The 17,447-nt window shown below is 42.2% G+C and overlaps 1 protein-coding gene across 2 annotated transcripts in view; it reads right to left on the reverse strand.

Annotated features, from left to right (window-relative positions):
* adgrd1 (adhesion G protein-coupled receptor D1) overlaps positions 1-17,447 on the reverse strand; it is a 30,663-nt gene that overhangs the window by 12,063 nt on the left and 1,153 nt on the right. Inside the window, exons 4-14 of one of the 2 annotated variants that reach the window (XM_080039443.1) lie at positions 16,973-17,071; positions 15,962-16,084; positions 15,683-15,859; positions 14,048-14,305; positions 12,728-12,795; positions 12,063-12,212; positions 11,877-11,927; positions 9,511-9,634; positions 9,087-9,194; positions 7,735-7,810; positions 6,824-6,965 (exon numbers count right to left, since the gene is read on the reverse strand). In XM_080039443.1, the coding sequence (XP_079895569.1) occupies positions 6,824-6,965; positions 7,735-7,810; positions 9,087-9,194; positions 9,511-9,634; positions 11,877-11,927; positions 12,063-12,212; positions 12,728-12,795; positions 14,048-14,305; positions 15,683-15,859; positions 15,962-16,084; positions 16,973-17,071 (1,376 nt within the window). The remainder of the gene's footprint in view (positions 1-6,823; positions 6,966-7,734; positions 7,811-9,086; positions 9,195-9,510; positions 9,635-11,876; positions 11,928-12,062; positions 12,213-12,727; positions 12,796-14,047; positions 14,306-15,682; positions 15,860-15,961; positions 16,085-16,972; positions 17,072-17,447) is intronic. The other variant, XM_080039444.1, reaches the window with a different exon arrangement.

Below are 17,447 nucleotides of genomic sequence, written 5' to 3' on the forward strand. Positions count from 1 at the left end.
TATTAAGCATGACTGGAGTTTGACAAAGAAAATCTTTATTTTTGAATCCATTCACTAACTTTTTCCAGAGCTTGATATTAGCTTGTCAGCATGAAACGTAATTGAACGCTACAGAAAAGCCTAGTGAGTAGACCTTGAATAAATATGAAATATCACTCATAAAATAAGTCCTGCACACACCCACTCCATTCCATCCAGCACTGGTACAACAATAAGCAGCCGCAGGGGCAGAGGAGTCTAAATGCAGGCTTTGGTTGTGCTAAATTTAAAAAGCAGCAAAGAAATTACACAACAGTGTGAGTGAATAAGTAGACGATCTTCTCCTTTTCCCTCAAACCTTCCAAATATTTGAGAGCGCAGCGAGCCAGGGTGTAATTTGGACCGCACTCTCTGCATTTGGTATCGATATCAATCTTTTAACAGTGCAGCTGCCAGCGGGGCCCACGACAGCACTAAAACTCCCACTTTACACGACGGCAAGACATTACTTAAAACTACAGTCACAGTGTACAGTAGGTGAATGTTTTAAAGTATGAGTCAACACAAAGGCTGGCTAATGTGTGGCCAAATTTTGACAATTGTTCTAGAGGGAGGGTCAGGCCATACATGTATTTTGCAAAAGCTACATTGGCTGCTGTTATATTTAGCAAGGGAAGGAAACACTTTATTGCAGTATGTCTGAAAGTTCACCAAGTTATGGTGTAACTTTACAGAGTCCTGGAGACTCAAGGGGAGCAACCTCGGCTCAAAACCTGAGAAAAATCTGCCCATTGAAACAACTTAGCCACCTTATGGTCGATGTATCAGAGCAACACACTGACGCAACCTGCCGCTATGATGAAGTACAGATCTTAGTGTTATTATGACAAGGCTTTTCAATCAGGGGTCAAACTTAAGCTGATCTACGAACAGCATGTGAGGAAACAAGCGTAATCCATGCAGCAAAACACAACTGGCCTTGAGTGAGATCATGCCGTCAAGGGAAATGTAGTGAGACGTGCAGCTGTGGTCTTAGCTCTGTCCCGGAGCGAGACACCGAAAAACAGCGAGATGTGATGATAGGTATGCTGGGTGTGAGGAAAACTGGGGACAATTAAATAACCCAGAAATGATAGAGTTACTGTACTGTGCTTGTTACTTTGGCTCTACACAAAAAAAACAAAGGTGTGTTTTTTCCTTTTACAAGTGAATTTGTACGACAATGGGAGAAGTGAATTCATGTGTTAAATCCCCGCAGGCTTTCACATGAGGCCACTGTCATATTTCTCTGGTTTCTCTCTTTCTGTGGGAACAACATGTGTGCATTTGTAAGTTGACTCCTGCAAGAACGTGAATGTGTAGAAAACATGAGCGGTTGGAGCCATTTGAGACTGTCATAATAAAAAGTCTACACAACTCAAAACAAGGGTGAAGTTGGACAAAGAAAAAATATATAATTTTTTGCAGACCCTGGTGCAGAAAACTGGGAAACTGAAAGTTCCCACACTGTGTCAACTCTTTGGCAATGGCTTAAGTGTCTCACACAAAGTTGATTAGGCTCATCAGCTCCACAAAACTCTCACAAACTCTTGTTTACAAACTGTTGGCGTCCAGCGACATTGGCGCGCAGCAGCTGATGCGGACAGGAAGTGGTGCGTTTTACTTCTTCACATAGAAAGGACAACAAGGGGCATACAGCGATCAGGGGCCTATCATGCGCCAGTACATTTTCGTTATTTTTTAAATAACGTTGTTTGTGGCTACGAAGATCGGGGGCCTATTGAGACATTAAAAAATAGTAGATAGGCAATAACAGAAAAATATTTTTTAAACCTGCAAAAAAAAATCTGCTTTTTGGTAACTCTGTGTATCCAAAATATTCCAGAAAATAGTATAGCATTAGTTTTCTTCTCAAAATGCACCAGATTGATGCATTTTAATTTAAAAGGTTCATATTTTCCTTCCGGGGGGCATGCCCCCGGACCCCCCTAGAAGGTCCTGAGTCCCCATCGCAGTCTCACAAATTCCTTTGACAAACACTGTATAACAGAAAGCTGAGACACCTTCTGGAAGACAGTAAGGGGACAGAAGAAGAAGAAGGGATAATAAAGGGAGGGGTGAAGGAATACTGGTGTGATGTTGAAGGTTTCAATCTATAAATATTCCGAATGTAGACTACACATATTGTTATAAGGAGGCTTATTTGGGGTGACGATAGCAAGGGGTCCTTGGAGGAATTTCCCTGCATGTAAGGGGTCCCTGTCCAGAAAAAGTTTGAGAACCCCTGGTTTAAATTGTTGATTCAACTGCAAAGAAAAAACCTGGACGTACAGCAGCAGGAATAAGATCAAGGCGCGATCAACAAAGCCTTACGCCATACTGTAGATCAGTGCTTCTCAAATGGTGGGGCATTAAATGCAAACCTCAGTGAATCATTTGCTCTTGTTTCTCTGTCCTGAGATTCACACAGACTGAGCAGTCTTGTTTAAATGTTACAAATTGAGCTAATAAACTGAACTTTGAATTTTTTTGCTGCAGAAGTTATCTCAGATAATTTTTGTTATCTAATTTGATAATAAGGTGATTGTATGCAGAATGCTCATGCCAGAAACTCATACAGTGGTTTTGTACAGATAAATAAATAAATATTAGCAGTATTTCAATTTAGGGGGGGGGGGGGGGGGGGGCGCGAAAAAATTTCTGTCCCCTAGGGGGGGCATGACAGAAAATAATTGAGAACCACTGCTGTAGATGCACCCACAGTGTTGTTGTAAATTGCCTGAATTCCCCATGGGGGGTGGCAGAGGTCACGCAGTATAGCTTTAAATGCCCAAATACCACATGGAATAAATAAAGTTTTTCTTGCTGCCTCTTTAAGATTCTTGTTCTCTTCATCCAAAAGGCCAAGATCCAAATATTTTAACTGTACTATTAGATAAGATGTCAAAAGTCAGAAATTGCATTTTACCTTTAAGCTGGACCCAGTGACCTTTTTTGCATTTCTGTTTAAATAAAAAAGCTTAAACGATTAATGGATTATTATAATAGTTGCAGATTCATTTTCTGTTGATACACTGATAGATTATTTGACCTGAATGTGGATAAGCAGCAGAAAATGGATGGATGAATTAACCAAATGAACATTATCTCAAAAGCGCAAAATCTTGTTTGCCCTCATCCGATGAACCCTTATAGGCAGAATCAGCGGCGTGTCTCTTAGCAGCATGTAGTGGGGGGTGTGTTGGTCCAAGGGGTTTGGATTGGCGATAGAGATGAATGGGAGAAGCCCCAAAGAAGAGAGACTCCAAATCTTTTGGCAAGAGGGGAATAGCAATAACCATCTGTGATTTATCAGGGTGTTGGCTCACACAGCTTGTGTTTGTATGTGGTTTGCTGTATGGATGTGTGAGTATGTGTGTGTGTGTGTGTGTGTGATTGTGAGTGTGAGTTTGTGTTGTGTGTGTGTGTGTGTGTGTGTGTGTGTGTGTGTGTGTGTGTGTGTGTGTGTGTGTGTGTGTGTGTGTGTGTGTGTGTGTGTGTGAGGGGGGAAAGAGAAAGAGAGAGAGAAAGAGAGAGAGAGGAGAGATTTTGCACACCAGGTTTAAACTGGGCGTATGCTGTGAGTTATAAAAAGACTGGCAATGAAGAGCGGTTATTATTGTGACCAACAGGGCTGATAAATTATAAAAGCAATTATGAGCAAGGGTATCGGAAGGTGTTGCATAACCTTTGAGTGCCTATGATCAAAGTTGTTGAACAATAAGTGCATCATTTTCAAATGTATAGGAAGCTCTAACAAGTCTAGACGTCTTTTGTCAACTAAAGCCACCCATTTCCCTTTCTGCCCCTGGCCTCTCTTGTCACATCCCACCAAACTCTTTCATGTTCTTTAAGTTATGAGAGGGAACCCAAGGAAACCCATGTAGTCACACACTTTTTTCTATTCTTTGCTCCCGTCACATGGCCAGTCTATTTGAGCTGATAAAGCAATAGTGACCTAGGTTACAGTAATTTGATGAATTAAGTATTAACAGTTTCTTCATTTTTAAACCTTTTCGCCAAGAAACATAGTGTTATTGTCTTTCTGGGGGAGAGTTAGATGAGCATAGTGATATCCCTCGCATGTCTTTTCTTCTAATGGAAGGCTACAGCTGGCTGTTAGCTTTGCATAGTACTGGAAACAGGGAATTACAGCTGGTCAAGAAATAGCCCGACACATAACCCCCATGGAGGTGAATTTTAGAGGTTCTGGTGGGCAGATCTGGTTTTGCTTTGCTATGGACAGAGGCCGGCTAGCTGTTTCCAGTCGTTAAGCTATGTCAAGCTAACCAGCCAAATGAAATGAAATAAAATCCATGTGTGGCCCAGACAGAGGTCACCAGCGCTCTTACATTGCTGCCACCCTGTTCCACCCTTCGCCTTGACCCTTCTTGTGTACCCGCCAAAGTAACACACTCCTTTATAAGCCTGAACAGTTTGGCCCCCTTGTCAAAATCTGTTTTTTAAATCCCCCCAGTTTTGACCCTATAAATTGACTTTGCTCATGAAAATCAATCTTTCCATTCATTCACTTCATACCATCGGTGTGATGCTTTGACAGAGGAAGAGGACAGAGGGGAGGCGTCGGCCTTTTTATGCATGTATTAATGTTTAACTACAGACCCCAACGGCCTCCCACCATCCCACCATAGTTTCTTCCCTTTCTTCTCTACTCAGGCTCTCTCAAACTGAACCAGAGTCAGACAGCTGTAATAAATCACAGAGGGAGCCAGGGTCCAATCAACACGGCAGCCCAATGGCGTGAGAAAGCATGTGGGCCTCCAGAAGCCTTGATAACACCTTGTCTGGGTATTAAAACCTGCTCCGTGCCACGTAACGGCATGATGCCGGCACCTCGGCTCTGACCGAGTCCGCTGGGAATGGCATGATCTCACCGTGCAGTTTCGGTGTACTCAGAGGGCATCAATCAAGGCTGCAAGGTCACTCAAGACAACAAACACATGGGTTTGACCTTCAGTGGGTGGTACCTGCCCCCGACACAAGACTCTTTACAAGTTGGTGACTCCATCAATCCACAGAACGGTATACTATATCATGGCAGGTGTCCGATAGGGAAAACAGATGACAATTGACTTAACCATGACAGCACGAAAAGACAGACGAGGAAGCTGACGCATTTCTGCTTCAAACTCACTCAGCCAACCCCCCCCCCCCCCTTCCCTCCCCCCTATCTAGGTTTTAATGAAGTCTCCGGGTGCTTGTCCACTTTGTGAGAGGTGAGTTGTAAATCCCTTCCTCTTGGCCACTGCACTGGTGCCGTGACAGGACATTTTTGAGGTTGAACTTGAGCACACGGTAAAGAGCAACACAAACAATGATGGGAAAGGTCCACCGCATACAGTTTGAGCCACCCTCTCTGCCTCTAAGCTAGGGAGGTGATAAGTATCCGCCAGCTGCCCGAGAGGCTAAAACTCCAAAAATAGAAGAAAAAAATCCAACAACGGGTCTGTGAACCAAACCAGTTATAGCAAAACAACCCGTTCACAGCCAAAAGCACCGTGTGGGCCAAATTACTATTCAGCTCCTAAATATAAATCATCGTCCGAGCTATGCAGTCTAAGTTGAGTTGAAAAGTGCTGGCATGGTGCGTTTCAATCCATGCGCCTTAGTAATAAGTATAACAGCCTATTCGTGACGGGGTAAAGGGGAAAGTATGTGAGAAGCCTGATTTATCTTTACATCAGAGGTGAAAGAAATCCAACTAAAATAGAAACACCTTGACTCAACAGACCAGCAGAGCTGCTGAGCATCTCCAGCTCTCCCATAACAAAGGGGATTATAAACCCTCTCCCATGGTGTCCGCTAAAACAAACACAGTAATCATTGTCACAGGCACCAAGCCAGATGACTGAAGCATAAACATTTATTTCACAAGGGAAAATGACGGCAAACAAAGCAATATTGCCATGGTTTCAAATTTACGCTGCATGGGTTTCATTTGTTCTCCTACGAGGGGAGAAAGATTAAAAATGTTTTGCTGTTTCTTTTCAAGAGAATAATTCTTAAGTTGGACTTGTAAATAAAGCAGAGCTACATTGTTGGGGGTTTAGTCAACTGGTTTTGTTAACTGCCTCATTACTACTATTGTACGATAGTCCAATGTGCTATTAGCACAATTATTTCCTATGAAAACAATAGCTTCAAAATTATGTCAATATGCTAAATATCAAAACCATATACATGGCTGTGAAGTGCAGTGCTGCATTTCTGGCTTTTCGGGGAAGCAACCTAATGCGATACACATTTTTTTGTTAATTTATATTATGAGTTTGAACTTCATTTCCCATGGAAAACTGGCACAGCTCCTTCAATAAAGCAGCAAAGAAAAAGTATGTTGTTCATAAAAGAAAGTTATTGTTCCATTCAAAGCCCCCTAAGCCTGCAGTTCAAATGTCCATAATCAGTTCGCTTTCTGGAAGCCACATGCTCCGTGAGGGAAAAATTTAGGGCAGGCTAATGAAAACCAAAATAGGCGTTGCTCTTTGTGCTGGTGAGTGCCCAGCTGCACAGGCTTCGGTCACTGATAGACTCATCTTCTTACATAAGAAAAAAAAGCCAAAAATAGAGCTGATATATTTCATATGGGGGGAAACCGGCTACTGTGACCACAGGCAAACCGTGGCTCTCTCTCTCCTGATAAGGTGGCTGGTCCCACACCCAACAACTGGAAAAGCACTCTCCATTTTCCCAGTATGACTGACTCACACAGAAAAGCAAAAATGGCTGATAAAGACAGGAGTCTCATGAGAAGGAAACTGTGACATTTGAATGGGTCGACTCTTACCAGGACGTGGGTTAGGACAATCTTGATGACTGGTGCTCCGGAAAGGTTGACTGACAGGGCCGGTGAAGGCTCCACTTTCAGAGAGATAAGAGAGCTTGCAACCTGGATCTTGTGATCCTTGTAATCAGCGGCTTCGTTTATCCTAGGAGACAAAAAACGAGGGAAGAGACACAGGGAATGTATAAAGGTGGTTTAACACAAAGAAATAGAGGCAGAAACAGAGAAAATAGGCCAAAAGTGACATTAACAAATAGTAAGATAATTCAGAAAAAAACATTGTAATCTTGCACTCACATGGGTGTTACACACTGGACCAGAGCAGTAGCATTTAAGTGGGACTTTGATCATCTGTCTATGTAATTTGTCACACTGACAACCAGCAGTATTGCATCAGTAGTTTTTCAGGGCACTCCGATATGTGACATTAGAATCATACAAGCATCACCTCTCTATCATGGTACAGAGGGGACACTCTCACCCGCAGAGAAGGCGGGCAGCGGTAGAGCCATATTAGAAACAAGCAGTCACAAAACAGCTCCGAATGTACTGTGGGTGGGTAGATATGCAGGGCTAATAGCAGGGTGTATCAGTCAGTGGAGGTTGAGTGCTGAGATGAGAGATAGGCGAGAGGACAGATAAGGCCCGGTCCCAAGGGACCATTGTTCTGTGGTTCAGGAAATAGGGGCGTCTGAGTGCCAGTGGACCCGGTCCCCCACACAGGAAGTACAAAGAGAGAAGCCTGAAGTTTGCTTTGGTGAGTGGCTTGAACTCTTATTCGAGGTGAACCATTTTTGTTCAAAGTATATTTCCCTAGATAAACCCCACACCAAGTACAAGAGCCAAGTGATTGGTTTGGAGTGGATTACTAAAAAGTGCCAGGCCACTCTATCTGACTTTTTATACTGTCTTACCTGGTCTTGACAGGGCTGATCTCCTTGTAGTAGTTGTGCATGTTGTGGTAAAAGAGGCCAACGATGGTGGTCTGAGCTGGGGAAAGGAAGACAACACACACGTTGGTTGAACATGAACGGCATTGGCCAGCGGGCTGGGAATGTAATGCAGTGATGCTAAAATGCTCACAAAGAAGGGAAGTTAATTAACGCTGCCTTGCTGCTGCACGCTGGCACCGGCGGGCTAATAGCACGGCCGTATGCTCGCACAAGGGTGAAAGGGAGAGAGCGCCGCAAGCCATGGAGATGTTTGGAAATCTTATGAAACCTCAACATGACTTCACCAGGAGAGCAGGGGGTCTGATCCCCCCCCCCCCCCCTGATCTGACCTATCGTCCAGCTCGGTCCCACCTCAATACTGCAAGATAAACAATGAAATTGGAGGAAATCCTTAATGGTCCTGTTCCTCCGTTCAAAGGCTCTCTACCCAAGCCCCGCTGACTGTGACAACAAAACGCTTGCTGATGTCAAACAAATGTGCAAAGGAGACATGCTGCAGGGGAGTTTTTAACCTTCCAGAAAATCATTTCTAAAGAATGCCCCCCAGCAAGTCCCACAACAGATCTCAAGGTGGTCAGAATGCTCGTATAACTCTCTTGGGGAAGAGAGAGAATAAGTAAAAATATAACAAAGTATCCAAAAGCACCAATGTGTAGCTTGCTCTACGCTTAGTTAGGATATAAAACCTCCCCATGGAGCATTTTATTCAGCCAGGTACTAAAATATATAAATTAATCCGGCCCTGGCTCTAATGTGTGAAGTTATAACATATATTCCATTTCTTCAGTCCTTAAATTAAATACTAAAGCGGTTTATTCCACATATTGTATGGCAACAGAGTGCATTAAGCAGGCCTGGTGGAGCCAAGGGAATCTGACCTGAACACAAAGTCAAACAAACAGAGTTTTAATGCCAACTGTAATTACTGCTCACCTCACCTCTTCTTAACGACAAAGGAAAGTGGAGGGAAAGTGCTCTTTCGCTCATTCTTTCTGTTTTGAATAAAAGGGTAATGCCAAAATTAATGTCATAGTTGGATTTCTAAGCTGCAACATAAAGTCACACAAAAGCTCTCATGGCACTCCTGTCCTACACTGTGTGCTAAGTTTGTAGTCTTAGGTTAAACCTAACCATAATAAATTACTGGCCAATAACAAGAGGCTCCCGGCTGGACAATTTTCCCTTGGCAGAATCAGAGCACAGCTAAATGTGAAAGCTCCTTCTTTTTTATCTGGAGAATGCTCAAGCTAGGACAGGTTCACCTCGTACATCACTCAAGACATGTCGCAGCAGTTTGTAATGTCGGCACTTACACTGCATGGCGAAAGCCTCTCCAGGCACGGAGATGTAGCTCTTGCCCTGCGTGGGGAAGCGGTAATGTGGCAGGTTGTAGTTCTGTGGGAATTTCATCAGAGAGTAATCTGTGGGGAGTCAATAGGAGAAGAGCGAGAACTGTTGAGAAAGAAAACAGACAGAGAAGCAGCAGGCAACAAGAACCCATCTGCTTTTATCAGGGGTGGATAAAAAGATGTGAGGCAACTCATGGGGAGAAACACACAAGGCAGGCCAAGTGGCAAACTAAATATTATGCCAAAAATAAAATAAAAAGACCCACACCGGCGAGAGGCATAATCTGACCCCAATTTGTCCTCTCAATAAGAAAACAAATGATGTCAAGTTGATGCTTGCTGTTATTCTAGCCCAACAGGGTCCACACAGAGCTGAGAGCATACTGACCTGCAACAAAAGATGTTCCACCCAGGGAGATGAGAGTGCCCGGGCTGGGCTCCAGGTTAGTCACCATATGTTCCATCACTCTGTCCACGGTTTCGATCAGACCGCTGACCACAGGGGTGGACTGCTGCTCAACAATGACCCAACAGAAAAGTGTTCACAATCAATTCCCTAGTTGCTAACCTTTTGGATGGTGTTGCATCTTCTGAATGAGTTCGCAAAATGAGGTCTGTCTTCCTAGGCTAAATGTTAAAATATAAAGAGAAAAAAAAAGTAGGCTAGTACCCCAAGAAAGTCTCATAAGAGAAAGCTTTAAAAACAAATATAGGTTAAACAAATGACCATTTAAATAGAGACCAAGTCACTAAGGGTGTATTCACACTGGGAAAGTCCGCTAGTTCACTTGCTTTGGTCCAGACCAAATAGAGTTTAGATTTTTTTTTTGGTGTGGTCCACTTTCATATTACCCCTTTTGCAAGTGAACCAGCATTACAAAGTAAACCCACAAGTGATCTGAGGTCATTCATTCATTGGACAGACATTCTGGGGTGGAGAGAAGCAGGAAGCAGGAAGCACGAAGTGAAAACTGCGAAATATATAACTGATACATATGGGGTTCAAAATAATAAATACATAAAAAGGCCTAGCCTACGTCTAGCCTATAAATAAAAAAAAAACATAAAATTATGGTTGTTTCATATGGTTATAATATGTAGGCCTGTGTCAATGTGTGGCTTGTAGCCTACAATGTGAAACTTAATATTTACTGTATTTTTGCTGCTGGACGCGCGGCTCGCGAGGAATAGGCTTTAGCCGTGTGTCCGCTGGGTGTGAGTTTGGCGCGGCTCAGCTCCAAACTGACACGGGGATAGTATTGACGGTCCCGTAACATGGGAAGCAAAATAAAAACACGCACTTCAGACGCTCCCCTCTCCTTCATCTGATCGCTGAACATATCAGCATGTTTACGCGTCCGGTCTATCAAATGTAATATATTCGCTGGGGGCTCCCGGTCAAACCACAACTAATCTTCCTAACAATGGCGACAACAACACTTTCCCATAATGTGAAGCTGACGGCGATTTACTAAAAAAGAAAAGGCACAGTGCTTCCTGTAATTGGGTCGGATCGAGTCCGGACAAATTCACACCACAAACGAACTGCAGCAGAGTGCGTTTTGAAGCGCATCGAGACCACCTCTTCAGCTGGGTCTCGGAGCTTTTGTTTGGTCCGCCCCCGAGTGCGATTGCTCTATTCACACCTGCCTGAAAGATGCGCACCGAAGGCGGAAGTGCATCTGAGTTCGTTTCAACCGAACTAAACACGGCATGTGTGAATACACCCTGGGGCAGCTGCAACTGTGGCTACAGACGACTATTATTGGATAGTACTAAAGGCGCTAAACTAATTCTTAGCATTTAGCTATCATGCTAAAATATGTTAGAGTAGGACAAGTGGAGTCTTAAAGTCCATGAATTGACTCAGTAATGTACATTATGAAGAGATATTTATCTAAAGTTCATAAACATTACCTAACAATAGCCAACATAAATTACTGTTCACACCAGACCAAGTTAGCTGTAGCGACAAAACACCGGAGTACGCTGACTTGAGCAAATGTGAGTCTTGTTTCATATTTATTCTACTTTCCATTTGTCAGTAGAACAATGTTATTATAATTTGTCCTATCAAACGTCACAAAGTCATTAGTTACAAATATGTAGCATAGGTTATATTACACATCCCGATGTTGCAATACAGTGGTAATCATTTAAAAAAATATATATTAATCTAATAAAATTGAATTAGATTAAGTACAAAGAAGGCAGTACATTGTAAGATTTAAAGCCATACAAAAACTTGATATAGTCAAATGTTTGTAACTTGGTACGGATGTTGTCTGAGAAGGTAATCACAAGGGGGATTTACTAAACACTGTATCTACAGTCCAACTTTTGCATTCTCATACATGAACATCTGTTTCAGCTTGCTTCTACAAAAACAAGCCCGCTTGTTATGAGCACTCAATGTACTGAAACCACACACTTGCTCAGAATGTCTTTCTTCTGCAGACAACGCGTTTGTCTATAAGAACACAGTACAGAACATTTAGAGCGTTTGTGTTGCAGAGCTCTTCAGAGTCAGCTGCAGTGTCTACTAGTTTTCCCCACTAGATTTGACCACATAGCGTTATAACGTGAGCGTAAGCTGCCAGATACTGTTATTGCCTTTGGCACCCCTTGGGCCAAAAATATGCAGTGTTAAAATCTCAAACTCTTAAAATGCCTGGGATAAAAGTATTCACTAAAAATTGCATATGGTACACTTGGTCACGTTTGAACGTTGCACAACAGCGTGAACTCATTTACCTCTGGCAACCCCGGAGAGGACAGCACTTCTTCCACACTTTTGAGAAAAGCCTGGGTGGAAAGAAAATGGACATCACAGAACTGTTGCATCATGTGCACATGGGTGGGCATTGTGTCTGTGTCTGTGTGTGTGTGTGTGAAGTGTGTTTTCAAGTGTAATGCGTGCGTTGGACTGTGCTCCTAGACCTGTGTGAGGTTGTTGGCAGTGTTGTGAGGAATGGTCCTATTGGGCAGTGCCTTCAGGAAGCCCAACACTGGCATGGACTGCGGGTCCTGGGAGCTTTGAACCTCCTCATGCTGACTGATGACGACAGGAGGACTCACTTCAGTGGCTCTCTGGGGCGACAACACATCAGGCATCTAGTCAACTTAACTATCAAAAGGCGGCGAGCTCCAACACACACACACACAGGAACGTTAGTGACTGATAGCCCGCATTTGGGGGAATACTGTTCTTCGGCCCAGTGCTCTACAGGGAGCCATTTTGCGTGTAGTGTTGAGCAGCTGTCTCCACTTTCTTCTACTTCTTTATCCTTATTCTACCTCCAAAGCCCATTAATAAAACAGGACAAGTCTGTTCACATGTGCTCTCAATCTCCCCCTCTTTTCCAGCTCCTTTTATCTCTCCAAGAGGAAACAATTCTTCAATAAGAAATAAATGTTTCAAAGTAACATGCCATCACATCTCCATGATGAGATTGTATGTTTTGGCCCGCTTAAACTGTATGCAAATGATTCGTACCATTTCTATGCTACATTTATGAAGACCACGAGTATCACTCATGTTGTTTATACAACTATATTAAGGTATCACATCTGTTTCTGAGCCCCTGCAAGGTTGACAAACTCACAAGGGTTGGTGTAGTTGCAGTGACTTCTTTGGAGACTTCGGGTGTTGTGGCAGAAACCAAGGCCTGACCTAGAACACGAAAAACTCTATTACAATAGGTTAGGAACCAGACTGGTAACGTGAATATACAGTATTGTGTGTTCAATCTTTTAGTTTGGATATTCCTTTGCTGCCCATTTGAGAAGTAGCTAACTGTTGCTTTGTTTTTTTGTTATTAGGTCCTTTATTGCACCTGACCAAGCTAGGCTGCTGAGATGTAACTGGTCTTTATCAGCATACAGCTTACAGTTTATGAGGCTGGATCATGCCAAGTCATGAAAGGAGATGGATTACAACCTCAACAAAACTAAGATAGTCAACCACATAGTACTCCACCACTAGCTTCTGTACAAGGTTGAGACATATTTTATGTCTTTGCTGTCATTTAATGAAAACAGCCGTAAGTTAACTAGCTACCAGAAAAAAAGCCAAATATGGACGTACATTAGAGGTATCGGTCGGAACCATTCCTGCTTTTCTTTGGTTCAATGTAACATTTAAAAAAAGTGCTCCGGAGAGGTAAAAATATTTTTCTGTAACCATAACAGTCTCCGAGTGTCTGGTGATGATCTGTTGAATATATTGCTTTTTGGTAACGACTTTGGGGAAGAAATCAAGGCAGAATGCACTTTATATTTCATACATGGTGAACAGATGCAGCTCTTCCTGAAGCCCAGTAAGAATTAATCAGTAATCATCAGTATCATACTAGCCAGAAACTTACATTTCATCGGGCTTTGAACATTTCTCAGACTCTTATGACATTTGGTCCAATTAATGATTACACTTAATAATGATATTATTTCTCAGTTTTCATCAATGTTTTTGTCCATTTATGGCACTCTACTGACCAAAGGATGTGAACAGTGAGAGAACAAAACAGCCAAGAGTCTGTTTCTTTTTTGTCCTAGAGTGTTTTAACCTGTCTGTCACATTAATTCAAAAGCGATCTGCCCCCAGCAACCCAACGTGCCTCTGCACTCCAATACATACTAATAAGGCAGAACTATGTGAGCCATGGCACTTTTATGGTGGAAGGTCATGTAAAATGTGTTGTGCAAGAAAAGCCATTTTGACAGGGAGCTGGGGTATATTTGTATAGTTCAGTATCTTGTTGTCATGCATGAATGCCGTGGATGGAATGCAGCAGGGACACAGACGGAAATTGCTTTTTAAATTTTCGTGTTCTCTGAGCGGAGTCAGGAGGGAGGAAGCATTATAATAGATATGCCATGTCCTAGAAAGGGCAGGAAATAGCATCCAGTCGAGCGTGATGCCTTACCTATCGCTGCACTGTAGTAGAGCAAAATATCGTCAGGAGGAAGGGCCTTTTCCCAGATGACAAATTCATCAAAGGCGCCAGTGACATAGTGAGTATATGACCTGTCGTTGCGTGTTCCAATGACAAGGTCGGAGTGGGGGTCACCATAGTTCTCTGAGAACGTGCCAGCTGAGTCACCAGCGGTGAAAGTCCCATTGATGTAGACTTTAAGGCCATCCGTCTTAGTCCATGTGAAGAGAGTGTGGGTCCAGTAAGGACCTGAAAGAAGGAAATGTACTATTTAGAGACGCACAGGAAATCAGGATATAGGAATATAGGTATTAGGAAATGTTAGGTGTCAATTAATCCATCCATCCATATGGCAACATATGCTAATAGCTAACAATATCTTGTTCTGTCCAAAAAAAAATCTCAAACCAAAATATTTAGCCGAAAAACAACAGACTATAGCTATGCTAACAGCTCAGTTGGGCTGTGTGCTTGGAGCTGAATGCAAACGTCACCATGCTAACACACTATAACGACTATGTTAACTTGCTAAAGTTTAGGAGTTATAATGTTGAACATGTATGCCATCTTAGTGTAGCGTTTTAGTATACAACTGAGGCCGACAAGAATGTCAGTATTTTTCGATAATCTAATGAATAAATCTACTCTTTTGCTTCAGCTCTAAATTGTCCTGCAAGCTCTTTTCACTCAATTTTAAAATACAAGGAATTTATTTTCCCTTTTTTCTAATAAGAAAATTGACAATAATGGGAGTCCCAGAGGACAATACATTCACTGTTTTTTAAACACTTCAGCCAGAGGAGCAAAACACATCTCATTTGGGTCAGAATATAAAACACATGTGCCAAAGACCACACTTGAACAATTTAATTCTTGCTTTCACTTCTTTATGAGAAGAGATGTCTCAATGTATAATGTAACATTATTTGCCTTTGCTGGCAATTACATCGTAGGGCACCTTAAAGTTTAATCTGGCACCCCCAAGGCTTTTCCTCACACATGTGAAACACAAAAGAGAGAACTGTCCTGTCACTCTGTATGAGAACCAGATGATGTTTGAACCTCGGTAACTGTACACTCAAATCAAAATTGAATTATGACGCCCGTGAACCCAACCTTGAGTAATTGCAGCTAAAACAAAAATGACATTTGAGAACAAAATACCGACCCGTAAAAGTTTCCCATAACGTTAAGCCTCATATGTTTTTCTTCCCATTTGGTCAGACCAGTTGACCAAATCATTTCATCTCTTAGATACAATTTGTATTTTCAGAATTGAATTCAAAGTATTAGTCACACTTGACTTTTACTAGTCGCCCACACTAGGGTATTTATGAGGGAAATGGCGAGTTCATTACATGTCCATGATAAACCTTTTGTGATGCAGCGCAAGATTTATGAAATGTATGCTTGACTTGCCAAATCAACTCCATGCGGCTACATCTGGTTTCAGTTAAACAAACCATGAATGCAGATACACATAACTAACAATTCATGGTTGACAATAACAAAACAAATAAGACAAATATTTCCTTGAACAGAAAAAAACATCCTTTGTGGGTGCATGCCTAATGGGAATGTAACTCGGAGAACAGTAAAATACAAGGGCAAATTCATTAACAGTACCTGGAACTTCGATGCTGGCCTTCCATCTGTGGTTGTTGCCTCGTGTGTAAAACTCCACATATCCTCCGTAGGGATTGGCGAAGACGGAGAAGCCATTGGAGATAACTTTCCCTCCAGTGGCTACAGCAAAACGGGACTCTGCCTCGTGGTTTTTCCAAAAGAAGGAGAAGGTGATACCTAGATAACATTGGAAAATCACTTTGTCACCATCAATCCAAGAAATGGTTCAGAAATGACAAGCTGATTGATAGATAAATGCATAAACTAAAGTCAACTCACCCTCAGGACCACACCAGGTTGGGTCACTAATGCAAGAGTTCTGGTAATTTCCAAAGTGGAGAAAGGTACCTCCGTTATCTCCACTCAAAAAGATGCCCTTGTTGACCATTCCTTCAACAATATCTGCAGCAAAGGACAAATCAATGGCATCACTTTGCTCCAAAATGACGATGTATTATTATTAGTTAGTATTATGTCTGCTTACCAGGAAGTCTACTTAAGTGCCAACATATTCAAATAGTTAAGTTCTCTGTTCATCCGATAAATCAAATTATCCCCTAAATAGCCAATTGATAATTGTTTTTAAAACTGTTAGACATCTGGGTTTTACAGCTTTCTCTGCATCTCAACAAGGTATAAAAGTACCTTAAAGCTATAGTACATAGTAACTGCTGTTGACCCATGAGTAATTCTGAGTAATTACAACAACACTGTTGGCGCATCTACATGAGGTAAGCCTACAGTGATCACTTTCTTTTTTGAATTTTATGCCTTCTGTTGTATGTCCAGTTTTTTCTTAGCAGTAGAAACAACAAGAGAAACATTTTGTGGGCGCTTGTTGAGCTCCATCAGTGTAGGGGCGACACCAGTTTATAAACGCTGCCATACTGAGAAATACAGAGAGAGTTTTGTGGAGCTGCTAGGCTTGATCAACTTTGTGTCAACTCATTTGGCAAAGGATTAAATGTAACCGACATTCATTCATATGAAAAAGTTGCTACTACGCACTATAGATTGAAACAAGGGGCTCAAATGAAGTGTAATAGATGTTACAATTTTGGTTTGACTTGAGCTAATGAACGATAATGATTCATTAAAAGGCTTAGTATTGCTCGTCTTGTGCTTCACCAAGGCTGAACGAGGAGAAAAGTGTGAAATGCTCAGCTCAACCGTGTGTAGATAGATACAGAGAGGACCAGAGAGAGAGAGAGAGAGAGAGAGAGAGAGAGAGAGAGAGCAGTCGGTGGTGCACATATAAATTTCAGTGAGCCGAAAGTGTTTTGTTCTCACCTACTGTTGCAGAAATGTTAGTGTAGGCAGAGTCATTGGTATACACATAGGAAGAGTTATGGGAGGAAGGTAGCACAGTGTGGTTGTGGATTCTGAGAGCTGGACAAAGACAACGGAGAGAAACAGTGATTCATACCTATACAGACACACAACAGGAGACACAAGAAGAACAGTGAAAGGAAGAACAACGGGAGGGACGTGGTGTGCAGGTATGAGACAGAGTGATGCTGGGTGCACAGTGGCAGCGCTCAAAAAGGTTCAGGTCTTTTTGACTCCTAACTTGAGGATGTCCCATCACTCAGAGTGACTCCACACATCATACTCAAGTCTATACCTGATCCCCCTTTAACTTTATCATTCTTTTGAAAAGAAAACCTAACACAGAATAATTAGAAAAAAAAACATTTTTACCAGACTTTTACTACCTTTTAGATTCTTGTAGATTATGTGGAAATTATTGCAGCATTTTAAATCA

Source organism: Ammodytes marinus (genome assembly GCF_949987685.1).
Source record: "Ammodytes marinus genome assembly, chromosome: 2".
In the NCBI taxonomy this organism is placed as follows: Eukaryota; Metazoa; Chordata; class Actinopteri; order Uranoscopiformes; family Ammodytidae; genus Ammodytes; species Ammodytes marinus.